The sequence below is a fragment of the Orycteropus afer genome, unplaced genomic scaffold (genome assembly GCF_000298275.1).
Source record: "Orycteropus afer afer isolate SDZICR_OR568_19922 unplaced genomic scaffold, OryAfe1.0 scaffold00878, whole genome shotgun sequence".
Lineage (NCBI taxonomy): Eukaryota > Metazoa > Chordata > Mammalia > Tubulidentata > Orycteropodidae > Orycteropus > Orycteropus afer.
The window spans coordinates 241,902-259,906 of record NW_006922465.1 but is presented as its reverse complement, the minus strand read 5'-3'; the positions used below and the strand labels follow the sequence as shown (position 1 = coordinate 259,906).

General features: G+C 36.2%; 1 protein-coding gene across 1 annotated transcript in view; it reads right to left on the bottom strand.

The window, feature by feature from the left end:
* The window catches only part of LOC103212201 (zinc finger protein 529), a 58,251-nt gene that overhangs the window by 36,068 nt on the left and 4,178 nt on the right, over positions 1–18,005 (bottom strand). The window contains exons 3-4 of the mRNA XM_007958209.1: positions 6,410–6,487; positions 4,710–4,803 (exon numbers count right to left, since the gene is read on the bottom strand). Of these exons, the coding sequence (XP_007956400.1) occupies positions 4,710–4,803; positions 6,410–6,487 (172 nt within the window). The remainder of the gene's footprint in view (positions 1–4,709; positions 4,804–6,409; positions 6,488–18,005) is intronic.

Sequence of the window (18,005 nt, the reverse complement as noted above, 5' to 3'; positions counted from 1 at the left end):
GACCAAAATAGGTGAGACAAAGTCTGACCATTCTTGCTTCCAAGGAGCATTTCAGTTGCACTTCTTCCAGGACAGATTTGTTAATTCTTCTGGAAGTCCATAGTACTTTCAGTATTCTTCACCAACACCACAACTCAAAAGCGTCACTCTTCTTCGATCTTCCTTATTCATTCATTGTCCAGCTTTCACATAAAAATGAGGATATTGAAACTACCATAGTTTAGGAATAAATCTACATATATACCCTATTAGGAGCTCTGGTGGCATAGTGCCTAAGGCATTTTACTGCTAACCAGAAGACTGGTAGTTCAAACCTTCCAGCCACTCCTTGGAAGGAAGACTAGGCAATCTACTTCCATAGAGACACCACCTTGGACTCCCAAGGAGGGGTTGCTATGAGTCGGAATTGACTCAACGACAATGACTGATATATCCTATTAGTTGTGTTACTCTGAAGAATCTTGACTCATATCAATTTGGGTACTGAGAGTGGTTCTAGAGGAACAGAGTCTTATGGATGAATTTTCTGAACTGATTCCGGAGTTTCTATAATTATTATTCCAATATGATTAGATCCCTGATGGCACAGTGTCTGTGTCTGTGTCTTGACTGCTAACCAGAAGGTTGGTGGTTCAAACTTATCAGCCGCTCTGAAGAAGGAAGATGGGGAAATCTATTTCTGTAAAGACTGACTGCCTTGGAAACCCAACGGAGGTCATTGTGAGTTGAAATTAACTCAATGGCAGTGACTTTGTTTTTTTTTTGTTTTGGTGGGGGTGATGATGCTACCTCCAGGGGTAAAGAGGGCTCTGACAATCAATGTTGTGATATAGCAAGACAGATAAGCAAAATATCACCACTGGACACTCCTAATCAAATACTTATTAAAAAGACAACGTTCTGAATGACTATATATTTGATATTGTAGAATGTTCTTGTCAAATTAATGAGTATGATGAGATTGACTGGAAGTTCAAAATTATACTGATGAAAGTAGGGAAAGAAAAGCTTTTAAATTCCCAGCTCACATACTGTAAAACTGACCTGAAAGATTCCAGTCTGCCTTAAAACTTATCTCCTACAGCCACAAAGCTGAGATTTCTAAAAACCAAAACCAAGCTCTCATCTTGTGAGTGTCTGAATTACAATGCAAAATGAATTCCAACTGTATTCCAATACAGGCTGTCTGCTGTTAAAGTGAGGGCACTGATTGGGAAGGAATGAGGTCCTGAAAAATGGAATAGTGACATATGGGAAAATTCTGATAAAAATAGAGAAATAATAAGAAACACAAACAATAGGAAATACCCTATTTTTATGTATTATTATTTTATATATGTACTTAAATTTTATTTATAATTTATAACACATTTATGATTTCTAATTATATATATTTATATATATGTGTGTGTATTTATATATATAATAATGAAATCAGAATCTATGGGATACATTTAAAAACATGGTTTCTAATCATTCCTATAAAATTTTTTACCATGACCAGCAAATTCTTACACAATCTACTGTTTAACTCATCTGTAATTACTTTTTCCCTCACTAACAGTGCTCCAAACCATACTGAGCCCCAAGCTTATTTCCTCTGTTAGGGTCTTTGTATTTGCTATTCCCTCTGCTTGAACTGATCTTATATCACCTCCTTAGGAAAGCCTTCCCTAACCACACTATTAGAATTAGCTCTCCCCTTCAGTCTCTATCCTCTAATCCTCCTTACTTTTTCTTTACAGCACGTAACACTACCTATGACTTTCCATTTATTTGTTTACTAGTTTATTACACGGGAGCTCTGGTAGCATAGTGCCTAAGGCACTTGACTGCTAACCAGAAGGCTGGCGGTTCAAACCCACCAGCCACTCCTCGGAAGGAAGATGGGGCAATCTACTTCCGTAGTGATACTGCCTCGGAAACCTAAGGAGGGGTCACTATGAGTCGTGTTCGACTCAACGGTACATAACAACAACAACAACAATAGTTTATTACACATCTCACCTACTAGCATGTCAATTCCAGGAGGGGAATATGTGTATCAGTCTTGCTCACTAATGTACTAACATAGCTAGCACAGTATCTGGCTCAGTGTAGACATCAAATAAATGCTGAGTATATGAATAACCATACTTTGTCAATTTAGATATACAGATGTCTAAATTCAAAACAGGAACTAGAATATAGTTGGTGGCATGGGATGATCTTAATATGTTTCCCAGGTATCAAAACTTCTTTTTTCACAGGCCTTTGATGGGAGGCTCTGAACATCACAGATGTCCACCTCCTTGAGCAGGTATCCCTGTTTTTTTGTCACATTCCTTGAAAGCCTCCAGAGCTTCTTCTTTTAGGTGATCACAACTGACTTAGATACTGCTCACAATAAAGAAATGTGACACAATTTATAACATAAAGTTATGAGAATTATAACCAATTCTAAAAAACACTTTGAGAATTTCTTAAACTTTTAATAAATGAAATAAAAATAATATTGGTAAAGACTTCAGAGAAAATAAATATGAGAGAATTGAAAGAATATTTACCTTAAAGTGTCCACAGAAGTACAAAGCATAAAGAGACAGACAGGAGAAGAAAGGTCTAATTTAATTTAAATTCATGTCAACTCCTTGTCTTGAGAGGCAGTATAGTGTAACAGTTAAGAATACCAGCTTAGGTGCTAGATTGCCTGAATACAAAACCTGTTTGTGATACCAATTGGCTGTGTAATCTTGTGGAGTTATCTAAATACAACGTTCTTACCTCCTGCCATTTACTCTTAAATTTTGAAGAGTAAGGTGAATTCTATGGATTGATTCATCTATAAAGAAAAGAGATCCTTTGATAATAAGAATAAATTAGGACATTGTCTTAACTGTTTTCCCTAAAGGTGGATAGGAAACATAAAAATCTACAGCAATTCTGAGTGCAAATAAAATACTGTATTTCAATGGTTATGCCGTATGTGTCCTATAAGTCAAACCCAGATCCCTGGGTATCAAAGAAGTTCGAAAGAGATATAAACATCATAAAGAATGGTGAAGACACTTAATGAAATTATCATAGTGCCTAAGGCACTTGACTGCTAACCAGAAGGCTGGCAGTTCAAACCCACCAATCACTCCTCGGAAGGTTGGGCAATCTACTTCCGTAGTTATACTGCCTCGGAAACCCAAGGAGGGGTCACTAGGAGTCAGGTCTGACTCCATGGCACATAACAACAACAATACAACAAAGCCTAACCTACTTTGAACAGGGAAACATTTATCTAATCTGTTAAAAGATAGCCTTGAGGTTCACTGAATTATCAGCTGATATTCCAGAAAGTACATTCAAAATTATCTAAAGTAGATAAATTTACCCAGTGAGACCAGGTTGCTATAGTTCTCCATCATCACATCCCAGTACAAGTCCTTCTGAGAAGAATCCAGATATTCCCACTCCTCCTGAGAGAAGTCAATGACCACATCCCTGAATGCCACCAATTCCTGAAACAACAAACCCATATGCTATGGGTAAAACTGATGGAAATATTTTTGATAAAAAGAAGAAATAAAGAACTGCATTACAAAATTGGGAATAGATAGTAAACAAGTAGGCCAGGGGTAGAAGTACATGATATAGAAAGAAAATCAGTGCTTCCAAACGAGACTATCTACATGTCTTTGAAGAAATCTAGTTTATTCAGAAATATATTCCTACATACTATGAAATATCTTAATTATCCAAATATGTCTTTGTGCAAATGAAAAGAAAAAATGTATAAATTCACATTGCATGCTATGTACCTGCCTCATGAATTATAAATAAAGGTGACTTTTGACATTTCTTTCCATTGTACAGGAAAAGTCACTATCATAGAAAATAGGGTAGGTATGCACAAAATTTTAAAACTTCTTGTAGTCCCAAATTATGCCAAGTACCATTATTTCAGATTACATTATAATTATTCCTTCTACTGTCAAATTACTTAGTAAATGTCTTTTAATGACTACAGAATAAATTACTTGGTGGAAATATATCAGCCTATATTCATGGTTAGACATTTACACTGGACAAGATCCTCCCCAGTTTTCTAAGTCTACAATCATCTATAATTTACTTATGACTGAAGGCCAAAAACAAAAACAAAAAAGGAGCTCTGGTGGGGTTTAGTGCCTTCTGCTAACCAGAAGGCTGCCGTTTCTAACCCACCAGCCACTCCTCAGAAGGAAGACTGGGCAGTCTACTTTCATACAGATACCACCTCGGAAACCTAAGAAGAGGTCGCTATGAGTCACAAACAATCATCTACTATTTACGTATGACTGAGGGCAGTCATGCCAAATCCAATTTACCTGTAAACTCAGGTCTATGGAGAAGTTCAGAGTCGACCCATGTGTTGCCAAATGTATCCATCTGCTCTTTTTTCTCTGTCCAAGAATATGAGAAATGATGGTAAAATGCCTCCATCTAGGGATTTCACTTCTGCTCTAAAACTGATCTTGACAAAAGACTGAGTACATAGCAATGTGGAACGTTATGTGGAGACTGCGCACAAACATGGGAGGCACACTGTACCATTTGGCTCCAGACATGACTAGAAAGTGAAAAATGGGATGTGGAGCAAGCTATTTATTAGGACTGATTGGTAGGAAGTTTCAGAAAAATGAAATGTTTAAAAAGTGTATATGATGTTATGTAGGAAAAAGAGAGAAATAACAACTTACATGGTCCATGGGGAAAACTGTAAAGAGTTGGTCAAGGAGTTCCATTTCTGGCATGACAGTGTGAGGTGTTCCGCTGATGTGCTGTCCAGCAAAACTGGTAAAAAATTATTTTAAAAAACATTTAAATTCTCGGAAAACATCCCTATTGGCATACAGCAAATAAAGAAACATTTATGAAAGAAAATCTACTAAAATTTGGTAAGAACTGAGAGAATCTATAGTATTTGAACTGAGACCTGTGCTCTCCTTCCCAACTCCCACATTAATAAGATAGACATCTACTCTAGACTGGTAATTTCAAGAACACAACTCCCATTTGGAGGGTTATCTTCTAAGGAGAGACAAGACATAAGCATTTCTTATCCTGCTTACAGATAACTGATACTGAGAATTAGTTCCAGTAAGTGTGCCAAGAGGTGGGTCTTCCTTTTCCTACCCAGCCTTTACTCATGGACGTAGCACCACTGAGCATACTGGGCCTGTGATCATCCTTGCCCCAGCTTGTAATGTAAGTACAACACTTACAATTGATAATTCCAATGAATTATCAAACCCCAAAGAATTGTAGGAACCAGTAAGTCAGAAGTTACAAAGCCAAGGGAGAACTCCTAAGCTTGTGGCTGGCATCTGCCTATTTGGTAATCTGAAGGATGGTGTCCTTTTAATTTGTGAGATCTGAATTAGCTCTAGGTGGGTAAGGTCAGAGAAGGAAGTGCTGTGTGTTATATCTGGTTTGACAGAAGTAAAAAGTGGAGGTTTGATTTATATTGATTATTATCCTAATAGTCACTAAACAGGCAAACAAGCAAGTATCAAACTCTGGACATGGAGATTAGTACCCAGAGTTGCTATAACATATTACTAAAAATATCCAATTTATAGCAACAACAAAAACTATGATATGCAAAGTATGGTGGTTAAGTTTGTGTATCAACTTGGCTAGGCCTGGTTGAGTGGCTGAGCAGCTGGATACAGTATTCCCCATGATGGGACTGGTAATCAACTCCATGGCGGAATCTACTGTGAGCAGCTGAGTAGCTAGCTGCCTTTGGGTATGTGGTCTGCTTCCCATATATAAGAAACAGCTCTGGGAATGGTCTCTAGCTTATGGCACGCTTGAACCCTGCATGTAGCTATGTCATTGTTCAGCAGCCTGCCATGTTCTGCTGACCTTTGGACTTTCAATGGACTTGAATTAATGGCCTGCCATGTGGTTCAGTGGGCCAGGAGCAACAGGCAGAGTTGAAGTCCAAGGTCAAGGGGCTTTCACACAGCCCCTAGAGCCTGGCACTTTGAACTCGGATTTCTATCCTCCTGAACTGTAAGAGAATAAACCCATTTTTCAGCCATCCCATTTGTGGTACATTCCTGTCAGAGCGGCACTAGGTAACCAGAACACAAAGAAAAAACATGACTCATATATGAGGCAAAAAAAGCAAGGGGCAAAAACAAATAAATAAATAAACAAACCCTACTTGTGAGAGCAAATAAATGTCATATTTAATAGACAGAAACTTTAGAGAATTCATTATAAATACATTCAATGAACTAAATAAAACCATGGTTAAAGAAGTTAAGAAAAGTATGATGACAATGTTGCATCAAATGAATAACACTAATAAAGAGGAAGAAATTATAAAATAAGAACTCAATGAAAATTCTGGAATTGAAAAGTACAATAACTAAAATAAAAAACTTACTGTATGGTTTTAGCAGATCTGAACTGGTAGAAGAAAAAATCAGTGAATTTGAAGACAGATTGATAGAGATTATGAAATCTGAAGAACAGTGAGAGAAAAAAGAAGAAAAATGAACAGAGCCTCAGAGAAAGGAGGGATAATTAAACACACAGACATATGGGTAATAGGATTACTAAAGGGAGAGGAAGGAGAGAGAGGAAGAAACAGAAAAAATAATGAAGTAATGGCTGAAAACTTCCCAAACTTATTGAAAGATATTTATCTACACATCCAAGAAGCTCAATGAACTCTAAGAGATCTGCAAATAACATCATAGTAAAAAAACAAAACAAAAGAAAAACAACAGTGCTGAAAGCCAAAAACAAGGAGAAAATCTTCAAAGCACTAATGAAAAAAGGATACTTCATTTACAAGGGAACTTCAATAAGATTAACAGCTGACTTCTCATCAAAAACAACAGAGATCAGAAGGCAGTGAGAGAACATATTCAAAGGCCTCAAAGCTTATTTTTTTTAAAAAAAAAGCAATGAAACTGTCAACCAAGAATCCTGTATTCAGTAAAGTTATCTTTCAAAGATGAAGGCAAAATAAAAGTATTTCCAGATAAACAAAAACTAAGAGGAACTATTACCTTTAAGACATGACTTACAAGAAATACTAAACAAAGTTCTTCAGGGTGAAAGCAAAAGACTCTAGACAGTAATTCACATCCACAGAAAAAACAGAGCAGGGGTAAGGTAATTACATTACTATAAAATACAGTATAAATGCATACGTCTTCTCTTAGATTATTTAAAAAGCAATTATATAAAACAAAATATATACAATACATTGTTGGGACTCTAACATATAGTAATATAATTAATTTACCAATAACAATGAACAGGGTAAATGGAAGTAAAGCTTTCTTGCGATAAGGAAATTACTTCAGCTGGTAACTCAAATCCACAGGAACAAATGAACAGAATGAAAAATTGTAAGAAAGTTAATATAACAAGAGATATAAATACATACTTGCTGTCCTTTCTTCTCTTAAAGAAATATAAAATTATATAAAATAATAAATGACCACATGTATTGTTGGATTTGTAACATTTATACATGCAATATGTGTAACAATAATATCACAAAGGAATAGAGCTATGAAGGAATGACCTTTGTTTATCTCACTGGAATTAAGTTAGTATAAATCTGAAGTCATACTGATAAATTAAGATATATATGGTAACCCCTAGAGAAAATATAAAAGAAATAATGCCAAATATGTAGTTACATATATATATATGTATATATATATATATATATACACATATATATAAATTAAAACACTATAGTAAAAAATATTCATTTAATAAAAAAGAAAACAGTAAAGGAAGAACAGAGGAACAAACAAACCAACCCCATGAGACATACAGAAAACAAAAGGTAAAATGGCACACATAAATCCAACTATATCAATAATAGCATGAAATATGAAAGGAATAAACAATCATATCAAAAGGCAAAGATTAACTGGGTTAAAAGACAAAATTCAACTCTATACTGTAAAACATTGTATCCAATATAAAAATATTGTAGATTCAAAGATAAAAAATAAGTTGAAAGCAAATAGTTGGGAAAAATCATATCATGAAAATAGTAACCGCGAAAAACTTAGAATGTCAAACTATACTTTAACAACAACAACAAATGTTACTAGAGATAAAGAGGGGCGTTTTATAATGATAAAAGTGTCAATCTGGGAGCATGGTAATGGATTTACGGCTAGTCTTTCTATGCAGGTTTTTTCATAGTATATTCATGCCAGAGTAAACTGCAGCCTTAAACCATTGTCCACACACCCTACCCCAGGGCCATGGGCACTGTAGGGAGTTGCACAGTGTGAAAAGAAAAAGAAATGCCATGAGTAGACCTTTCTTTCATAGGACAAGCAAAAATTAGAAACATGTAACAGACATAGTATAACATTTATTCATATTTTGCTTTTTTTTCCAAAAAGAAAAAATGTGTCAATCCATCAGGAAGACATAATACTCATAAACATATATGTATATATATCTAACAAAAAAACAAACTACATAAAGCAACAACTGACAAAAATGAAAGGAGAAATAAACAAACAGTAACAGTTGGGAACTAAATAGCCCATTTTCTGTAATGGATATAATAACAACTACACATAAAACCAACAAGAAAATAAAAACCACTATAAACCAACTCAACCTAACACATCTATAGAACACTCCACCCAACAACTAGAGAATATACATTATTCTTAAGTGCCATAGAATATTCTCTAGCATACACCATATGCTAAACTCCAAAACCAAATTCCCTGCCATCAAGTCGGATCAGATTCACAGCAACCCCTCCTTGGGTTTCCAAGGCAGTTTCACTACAGAAGTAGATTGCCCAACCTTCCTTCCAAGGACTGGCTGGTGGGTTTGAACTGCCAGCCTCCTGGTTAGCAGTCAAATGCCTTAGGCACTATGCCACCAGAGCTCCCAACATATGCTAGGTCATTAAAAAAAAACAAAAAAAAAACAATAAATTAAAAAGAATTTAAATAACAAGAAGCATATTCTTTGTAAACAATGGAATAAAATTGGAAATTCATATCAGAAAGAAATGTGGGAAATTAACAAATACAGGGATATTAAGAAGCACATGACTACTACTTAGGAGCCCTGGTAGTGCAACAATTAAACACATGGCTGCTATCGGCAATGTTACAGCTCAAATCCACCCAGTGGCTCTGTGGAAAACCTGATCTGCTTCTGTAAAGATTGTGGCCAAGACAATTCTATAGGGCAGTTCTACTCTGTCACATGGTGTCACTATGAGGCAAAAATCGACGCAAAGGCACCTAACAATAACAACTACTGAATCCATTTCAACTCACGGCAACTCCACATGTGTTAGAGTAGAACTATGCTCCATAGTTTTCCAATGGCTGATTTTTTAGAAGATTGCCAGGATTTTCTTCCAAAGCACGTCTGGGTAGACTCAAACCTCCAAATGTTTGGTTAGCAACTGAGATACCAAGCATCAATGTTAAATGCTTGCACCACTTAGGGAATGCAAAAAGCAAACCATTAAATAACTAATGGACCAAAGAAGAAATCAAAAGGTGAAAAAAAAAAAAAAAAAACTGAGATGAATGAAAATTAAGACACAATATACCAAACTTAGACAATGCATCTAAACCAGTGCTGAGAGGGGAATTTATATCTGTAAATGTTTATATTAAAGAGGATAAAAGATTTCATATCAGTATCTTAAAGGTTCCGCTTAAGACATAGCAAAAAAGAGCACCTTAACCTAAAGCAAGTAGAAGGAAGGAAATAATAAACATTAGAATGAAAATTAATGAACTACAGAATAGAGAACAATAGAAAAACACCAACAAAACCAAAAGCTAGTTCTCTGAAATGATTAACAAAATGCACAAGCTTTTAAGAAGACTGGTCAAGAAAAAAAAGAGAAAAGACTCAAATTCTAGAATCAGAAATGAAAGAGACATTTCTATTGACTTTACAGAAATAAAAAAAAAATTATAAAGTAACCCTATAAATTCCCAGAGAGACAAAAGCTATAGAAATTGACTCAAGAAGAAACAGAAAATCTGAACAAACAAACAATATCTTTAACAGGTAAAGATATTTAATTAGTAATCAAAGCCACCCAACAAGAAAAACCCAGAATCAGATGGCTCCACTGGTGAATTCTATCAAGGATTTAAAAGAGATTTAAAACCAATCTTTCTCAAACTCTTCCAAAAAATGGAGAGAGAACATTTCCCAATTGATTCCATGAGGCCAGTATTACCCTGATAGCAAAGCTAAAGAGATGTCACAGGAAAACTACAGAAAGATATCTCTTAGGAATACAAACAAAAATATCTCACCAAAATAATAGCAAACTGAATCCTGCAACATAGAAGATGGATTATTTACCATGATTGAATGGATGTATGCTAGGAATATACTGTTAATTTGACATTTGAAAATCAATCATTGTAATACACCACATGAGTAGGATAAAAACAAAATCCATATGATCATTTCAACAGATAAAGAAAAAGCGTTTGACGAAATCCAACACCCCTGATTAAAATCCAGACATGATTAAAAAAACAAACTAGAAGTAGAAGGAAACTACCTCAACCTGATAAAGGGCAATGGCAAAAAACCATCAGGGGCTCTGGTGGTGTAGTGCCTAAGGCACGTGACTGCTAACCAGAAGGCTGGCAGTTCAAACCCATCAGTCACTTCTCAGAAGGAAGGTTGAGCAATCTACTTCCATAGTGATACTGCCTTGAAAACCCAAGGAGGGGTCACTATGAGTCAGGCCCGACTTGACAGAAAATAACAACAACAACATCATCCTTAATGGTAAAAGACTGGATGCTTTCCCCCAAAGAAAAGAACGGTACAAGGATGTTCACTCTCACCTCTATTCAACATGATATTAGAGGTTCTAGCTAGGGCAATTAGACAAGAAAAATAAATAAAATGCATCCCAATTGGAAATGAAGATGTAAAACCATCTATCCACAGAGAACATGATTTTGCATATAGAAAACCCTAAGGAAGCCACTAAAAAACTATTAGACCTAATAAAAGAGATTAGCAATATTCCAGGAAATACGATCAATAAAAAAACAGAATACATTTTATTTCTATATACTTGCAATGAACCATATAAAAATGAAATTACAAAAACAATTCCACTTACAACAGCATCAAAAGAATAAAATACTTAGGAACAAATTCGACAAAATAACTGTAAAATTTGTCCACAGTCAACTGATTTTTTGGTAAGAGTACCAAGACCATTCAGTGGGGAAAGAATCATCTTTTAAATAAATGGCCCTGGTTCAACTGGATACGTACATGCAGTAGAATGAAAATAGATTGTTAATTTATATCATATACAAAAGTAAGCTCAAAATGGCTCAAAGTCCTAAATGTAAGAGATAAAATCATAAAACTCTTAGAAGTAAACACACAAACAAAAAAAAAACCCACTGCCAACAATTTGCTTCTGACTCATAACGACCATTTAGGACAGAGTATAACTGCCTAGGGTTTGTAATCTTGACGGACGCAGACTGCCTCATTTTTCTCCCATGAAGTGGCTGGCAGTGGTTTGGAGTGACTGGTGGGTTTGAACTGCCAACCTTTTCATTAGCAGCCAAATGCTTGAACTACTATGCCACCAGAGCTCCCTCTTAGAAGTATGCATAGGGGTAAACCTGCATAACCCTTAACCTGCCCATGGATTCTTAGATATGAAAGTTAAAAACACAAGCAATAAAAGAAAAACACAGACTAACTGGAGTTTATCAAAATACTTTTTTGCTTCAAATGGCACTATGAAGAGAGCAAACAGATAACAAACAGAATAAGAAAAAATATATACAAGTCATATAGCTGATAAGAATTTTTATCTAGAATATATAAACAACTCTTACAATCAATAATACAAAGAGAATCTAATTAAAACATTGGCAAAGTATTTGAACAGACACATCTCCAAAGATACACAAATGGCACCTGAAAACATGCTCAGCATCACTAGCCACTGTTGCTGTGGATGAGGGCCAGCGACTTGATTCTGACTCATAGTGACTCCATGTGACAGAGCAGAACATACCCCTATGGTTTTCTAGGCTATGGTCTTTACAGGAGCCAGGTTTTTCTCCCATGGAGCTGCTGGGTGAACTCAAACCACCAACCTACTGGTTAGCAGTTGAGGGCTTAACTCATTGTGCTACCAGGGCTCCATCACTAGCCATTGTTGTTGTTCTGTGCCATCAAGTCAGCCCCAACTCATAGCAACCCCTCCTTGGGTTGCCAAGGCAGTATCACTACGGAAGTAGATTGCCCAGTCTTCCTTCCGAGGAGTGGCTGGTGGGTTTGAACCGCCAACCTCCTAGTTAGCAGTCAAGTGCCTTAGGCACTATGCTACCAGAGCTCCTTCACTAGCCATTAGGGAAATACAAATTTCACTAGCCATTAGGGAAATATAAAATTAAAACCACAATGAGATACCACCTCACAGAGACACAACCCAATCAAAAACTGAGTAGAGGAGCAGACATTTTATCAGAGGACAGTCAAATGGACAACAAGCACATGAAAACATGGTCATTATCACTAGCCATTTCAGAGATACAAATCGAAACTACAATAAGATACCACCTCACCCTATGAGAATGGCAATGATAAAAAAAGAAAAAGGAAAAAGAAAAAGGCCAGGTGTGGATGAAGTGGTGAAGAAAACAGAACCTCCATGCATTTCTGGTGTAAATGTAAAATGGTACAGTCACTGTGGAAAACAGTTTGGTAGTTTCTCAAAAAGCTAAACACAGAAATACCACATCTTAGGCTCAAGACCATGGTAACAGGGGACAACAAGCTCAGATGGCATAACATCCTATACAAAAACACTGTTCTACATCCTACTTTGGAGAGTAGTAACCAGGATCTTAAACGCCTGCAATCTAGATGCAATGATGGGTCTTTTCTCATCCAGAGGAAACAATGAAGAAAACCAAAGACACAAGGAAACAATTAGTCCAAGTGACTGGTACACCATGCAATCCTCAGCCTATACGACCATGAGACCAGAAGAACTGGATGGTGTTCACCTACCACTGTCAACTACTCAGAGGAGGATCTATGTAGGAGATCCTGGATAGAGTGGGAGAACAATGTGGAACAAAACACAAAAATCATAAAAATAAATAAATAAATAAAAGGGACCAGGATTGCTGATCTGAGAGAGCCTGGTGGAACCCCTGAGATGATGGCCCCTCGCTGCCCTTTAGTTCTGGGATTGAACTCCTGTGGCAGGCACATATGGGACAGACATATGAGCTGATCATTTACTTCAGGTAGATAAACTCCTTGGAGAGATCAATCGTGGGAGAACAGAAGGGTACTGTATGCACAGGGTGATAGCTTGGTGGGCAGGAGTGCATGGGAATGACACAAAGAAGAGGTAACTATGGGGAGGACGTGGGAAGAAAGCTATTACACTGTGGAAAATTGCAATCAATTTCATGAGACGAAGTGTATGTGAGCTGCTGTATAGAAAATGAATTTGCTCTATAAACTTTCACCTAAATCCCAATAAAATTTTTTAAATAAAGGAGTTCTGGTAAGATGGTGGAATAGGCAGAAAGACTTCACAGACCCTCTTCAACAAAGAAAAGGGGAACCAATGAACACAGATACAGAAGATAATCCTGGATCTCTGAGCTTTGAAGGGAAGGATATGAAGTGAACTAAACTCCAATGAGTAGAAGAATTTGCATGAAAACACCAAAAAAGGAGACATACAGAGCTGCGGTCTGGCAGCAATCTTGACAGCACAAACAGCTTGGATATTACCAAGTGGTGTAGGACCTAAGAATTAACCTAAAAATCAGCCCTGCTAGCCAGGGACTGCATGGAGGACTGCTCTGGTGGCTGGTGAATTAAAGGGGAAGCAGTGAAGAGGAAGGTGGGCTGAGCTGTGGACTTTTGCCTGTCTGGGGAGTTCAGCCATTTTGAATATTTACAAGTGGTTTGACCATTTTGGATATTGAAAGTGACAGCGTTCTCCCAGATTTCAGGGACTTAAGAACAGGCTCCATTTGCCAGGAACCACAAGGATATTCCAGATGCCAACAACTGGAAAGGTGTGACATTCCCCTTGTTACTCTTATACCCCACACCCTCGGTGAATGGAGGTACAGCCATCCCTCACTCCTACCCACATTGTAGGCCGGCAGGAATTCCAGGCCAGTCTGTGTGCTTGGATGGCCTGGGTGCCCTGCCCCACCTCAATTTTTTTTGTTTGTTTTTGTCTGTTTTAAAATTACTATTATTATTATTGTCCTTTTTATTATTATTCTTTTGTCTTCTCTTCCTGGGTTCTAGATTTCAGCTTTTTTTCTTTTCCCTATTCCTGGTTACAATTTATTTTTTCTTTCTCATGGTTAACCCCATTTCTTGTTTTTCTTTTTGCATTTTTCCCCATTTTATTCTTTATTATTCTGCTACTATACCTTTTTTTTGCTCTTATTGACCTCTCCCCAGATTTTAAAGTGTTTTTCTCTTTCCATTTTCCTATTTTTGGTAATTGTTCTTGTGTGATTATGTGGTATGTTTTTTGCCCATTTGCTTTTACTTTTTTGGTGGTTATTCAATTGTTATTTTTGTCTAATTGAGTAGGAGACAGAAACAGTTCCCATACAACAAAACTACATCCACACGTTCTGCAGCTTCACTTATTGAATGAAAGCCACTACTTACCTCTCCATCAATGGGCCAGTGATAAACAACCACCAAGAAGAATCTGACTCACCCTTAGCTGCTCTTCACAAATAGTAAACAGAGATCTAAATACAACAACAAAACAATGTCTCCTAGACAACAGACCATCGCAGTCCACATGAAGCAAGACAAACAAGGGAGCAGGATACAGACACAGAACACATCCTTGAGGAAGAAGCAGCATTAGAACTCCCTGATAAGGAATTCAAAAGCATTGTATTTAGGTATCTTCAAAGGATTGAGAGACAGATCAAGGAAAACATTGACAAAATTAAGGAAAACACAGACAAAACCCTAGAACAATTTCGGAAGAAAATACAAAAACAAAATGATGCAAAAAATGAAAAATTAGAAATGATTCAAAATCTACAAATTGAAATCCAGAAGACTAATTCTAAATTTTCAGAAATAGATAACACATTGAAAGGGAAGAGTAGTAGAATTAAATATACGGAAGACAGAATTAGTGAGATTGAAGACAAATACCTGAATACTTCTTTGGAAAGGGATCAACCAGAAAAAAGATCAAAACAAAATGAAGAAAGCCTAAGGATCATGTGGGATACCATCAAAAGGAATAAACTACATGTCACTGGAATTCCAGAATAGGAAGAGAAAAATAAAACCACTAAGAAAACTGTCCAAGATTTTTGGAGGACAACTTCCCTGATGTAATGAAAGATGAGAATATAACCATTCAGGAAGTCCAACGAACCCCAAACAGGATAGAACCCAAAAGAAAATCACCAAGACACATCATCATCAAACTCATCAAAACCAAAGACAAAGACAGAATCCTGAAAGCAGCATGAGAAAAACAAAAAGTTACCTACAAAGGACAGCCAGTAAGAATAACCTATGATTTCTCAGGAGAAACCATGCAAGTGAGAAGGCAATGGGATGGTATATATAAAACCCTGAAAGAGAAAAATTTTCAACTAAGATTTATATGCCCAGCAAAATTATCCCTCAAATATGATGGTGAAATTAGGAGATTACTCGATAATCAGAAATTATGGGAATTTGTTAAAACCAGATCAACCTTACAAGAGATACTAAAGGGAATCCTTGGTACAGAGAACAAATAATAGCAAACAACAACCAAACATTAATACACAGGAATGACATAACAAAGAAACCAACACAGCTATGGATGTATCCAAAGTAAGACAAGCTTACAAGATTGTAAACAGAGAAGCAGAGACATCAATTGGCAAATGAGGGCAACTACAAACCAAAAAGAGGGGAAAAAAAGTGTAGTTACACAACTTCTAAATGGTGAGGAAGTTAAGAGGTTACAAGATAGAATGGACTGGCCCATACAGAGGAGAAAATTATAAACCACAGGGTAACTTCAAAGGAAAATGATAAACCTTCACATCACAATAAAAAAGAGGACAAGAACAAATATGTACCAGATACTAAAACAATAGAAACAAAGGAAATGACAACATGATTCATAAACATAATGAGCTCAGCACAGAAATCAGATGGAATAAAGAAATCAGGAACACCATGAAAAAACACAAAACAAAATGACAGCATCCAATTCATACTTGTTGATAATTACACTGAATGTAAATGGATTAAATCCACCACTCAAGAGAAGGAGAGTTGCAGACTGGATAAGAAAACAACCCATCAATATGCTGTCCATAAGAGACACACCTTAGAGACAAAGACAAACATAAACTAAAAATCAAAGGTTGGAATATATCAAGGTTGGATATATCAAACAAATGGCAATGAAAAAGAGCAGGAGTGGAAATATTAATTTCTGATCAAATTGACTTTAAGACAAAAACCACCATACAAGACAAGGAAGGACATTATATAATGATTAAAGGCTCTATTGAACAAGTAGATACAACCATAATAAATACCTATGGACCCAATGAAAGACCCCCAAAATACATAAATCAGACTTTAAAAGAGTTGAAAAGGCAAACAGATGATTCCACAGTCATAATAGGAGACTTAATACACCACTTTCAATGAAAGATAGAACAACTGAGAGAAACTCAACAAAGATGCAGAAGAGTTAAACAATACAATCCACCAACTTGACTTTATAGACATCTACAGAGCACTTCACCCAACAACAGCACAATATACATTCTTTTCCAGTGCACATGGAACATTTTCCATGATAGACTATATGTTAGGCCATAAAGCAAGCCTTCATAAATTTAAAAACATTGAAATGCTGCAAAGTCTCAGATCATAATTCTAACAAGTCAGAAATCAACAATAGGAAGATCAACGGAAAAAGAGTAAACACATGGAAACTGAACAACACTCTCTTTAAGAAAGATTGGGTAAGGGAAGAAATAAAACATGAAATTGAAAAATTCCTTGAATCAAACGAGAATGAAAACACAACATACCAAAATCCTCGGGACACAGCAAAAGCAGTGATTGGAAGCCAATTGATAGCAATAAATGCACACATCAAAAAAGAAGAAAGGACCAAAATCAACACTTTAAACCAAAATATATCCAATAATTAGAAAAAGAACAGCAAGAAAACCCTACAGTCACCAGAAGAAAGGAAACAATCAAGATTCGAGCAGAAATCAATAAAACAGAAAACAGAAAGACAACAGAAAAAATCAACAAGACCAGAAGTTAGTTTTTGGAAAAAATTAATAAAATTGACAAACCACTGAGAAATTTAACAAAGGAAAAGAGGGAGAGAATACAAATAAGAAGAATAAGAAACAAAATGGATGGCATCACAACAGAACCAACTGAAATAAAAAGGATAGTATCAGGATATTATGAAGAACAGTACTCCAACAAATTTAAAAATCTGGAAGAAATGGACAGTTTTCTAGAAACACACCACTAAAATAAACTAACACAAGAGTGATGTGGAAAAGTTGAACAGATCCATAACAAAAGAAGAAATGGAACAGGTCATAAAAAAGTTACCAACAAAAAAAGTATGGCCCAGACTGTTTCACCGGAGAATTCTACCAAACATTCAGAGAACTGACACCAATCCTCAAACTATTCCAAAACACAGAAAAGGATGGAATCCTCCCTAACTCATTTTATAAAGCAAGCAAGCAAGCATAACCTTTATACCAAAACCAGGCAAAGACATCACTCAAAAGGAAAACTACAGACCAATATCCCTCATAAATATAGATGCAAAAATCTTTAACAAAATCCTAGCCACTAGACTCCAACAACATATCAAGAAAATCATTCATTATGACCAAGTGGGGTTCATATCAGGTATACAAGGATGGTTCAACATTAGA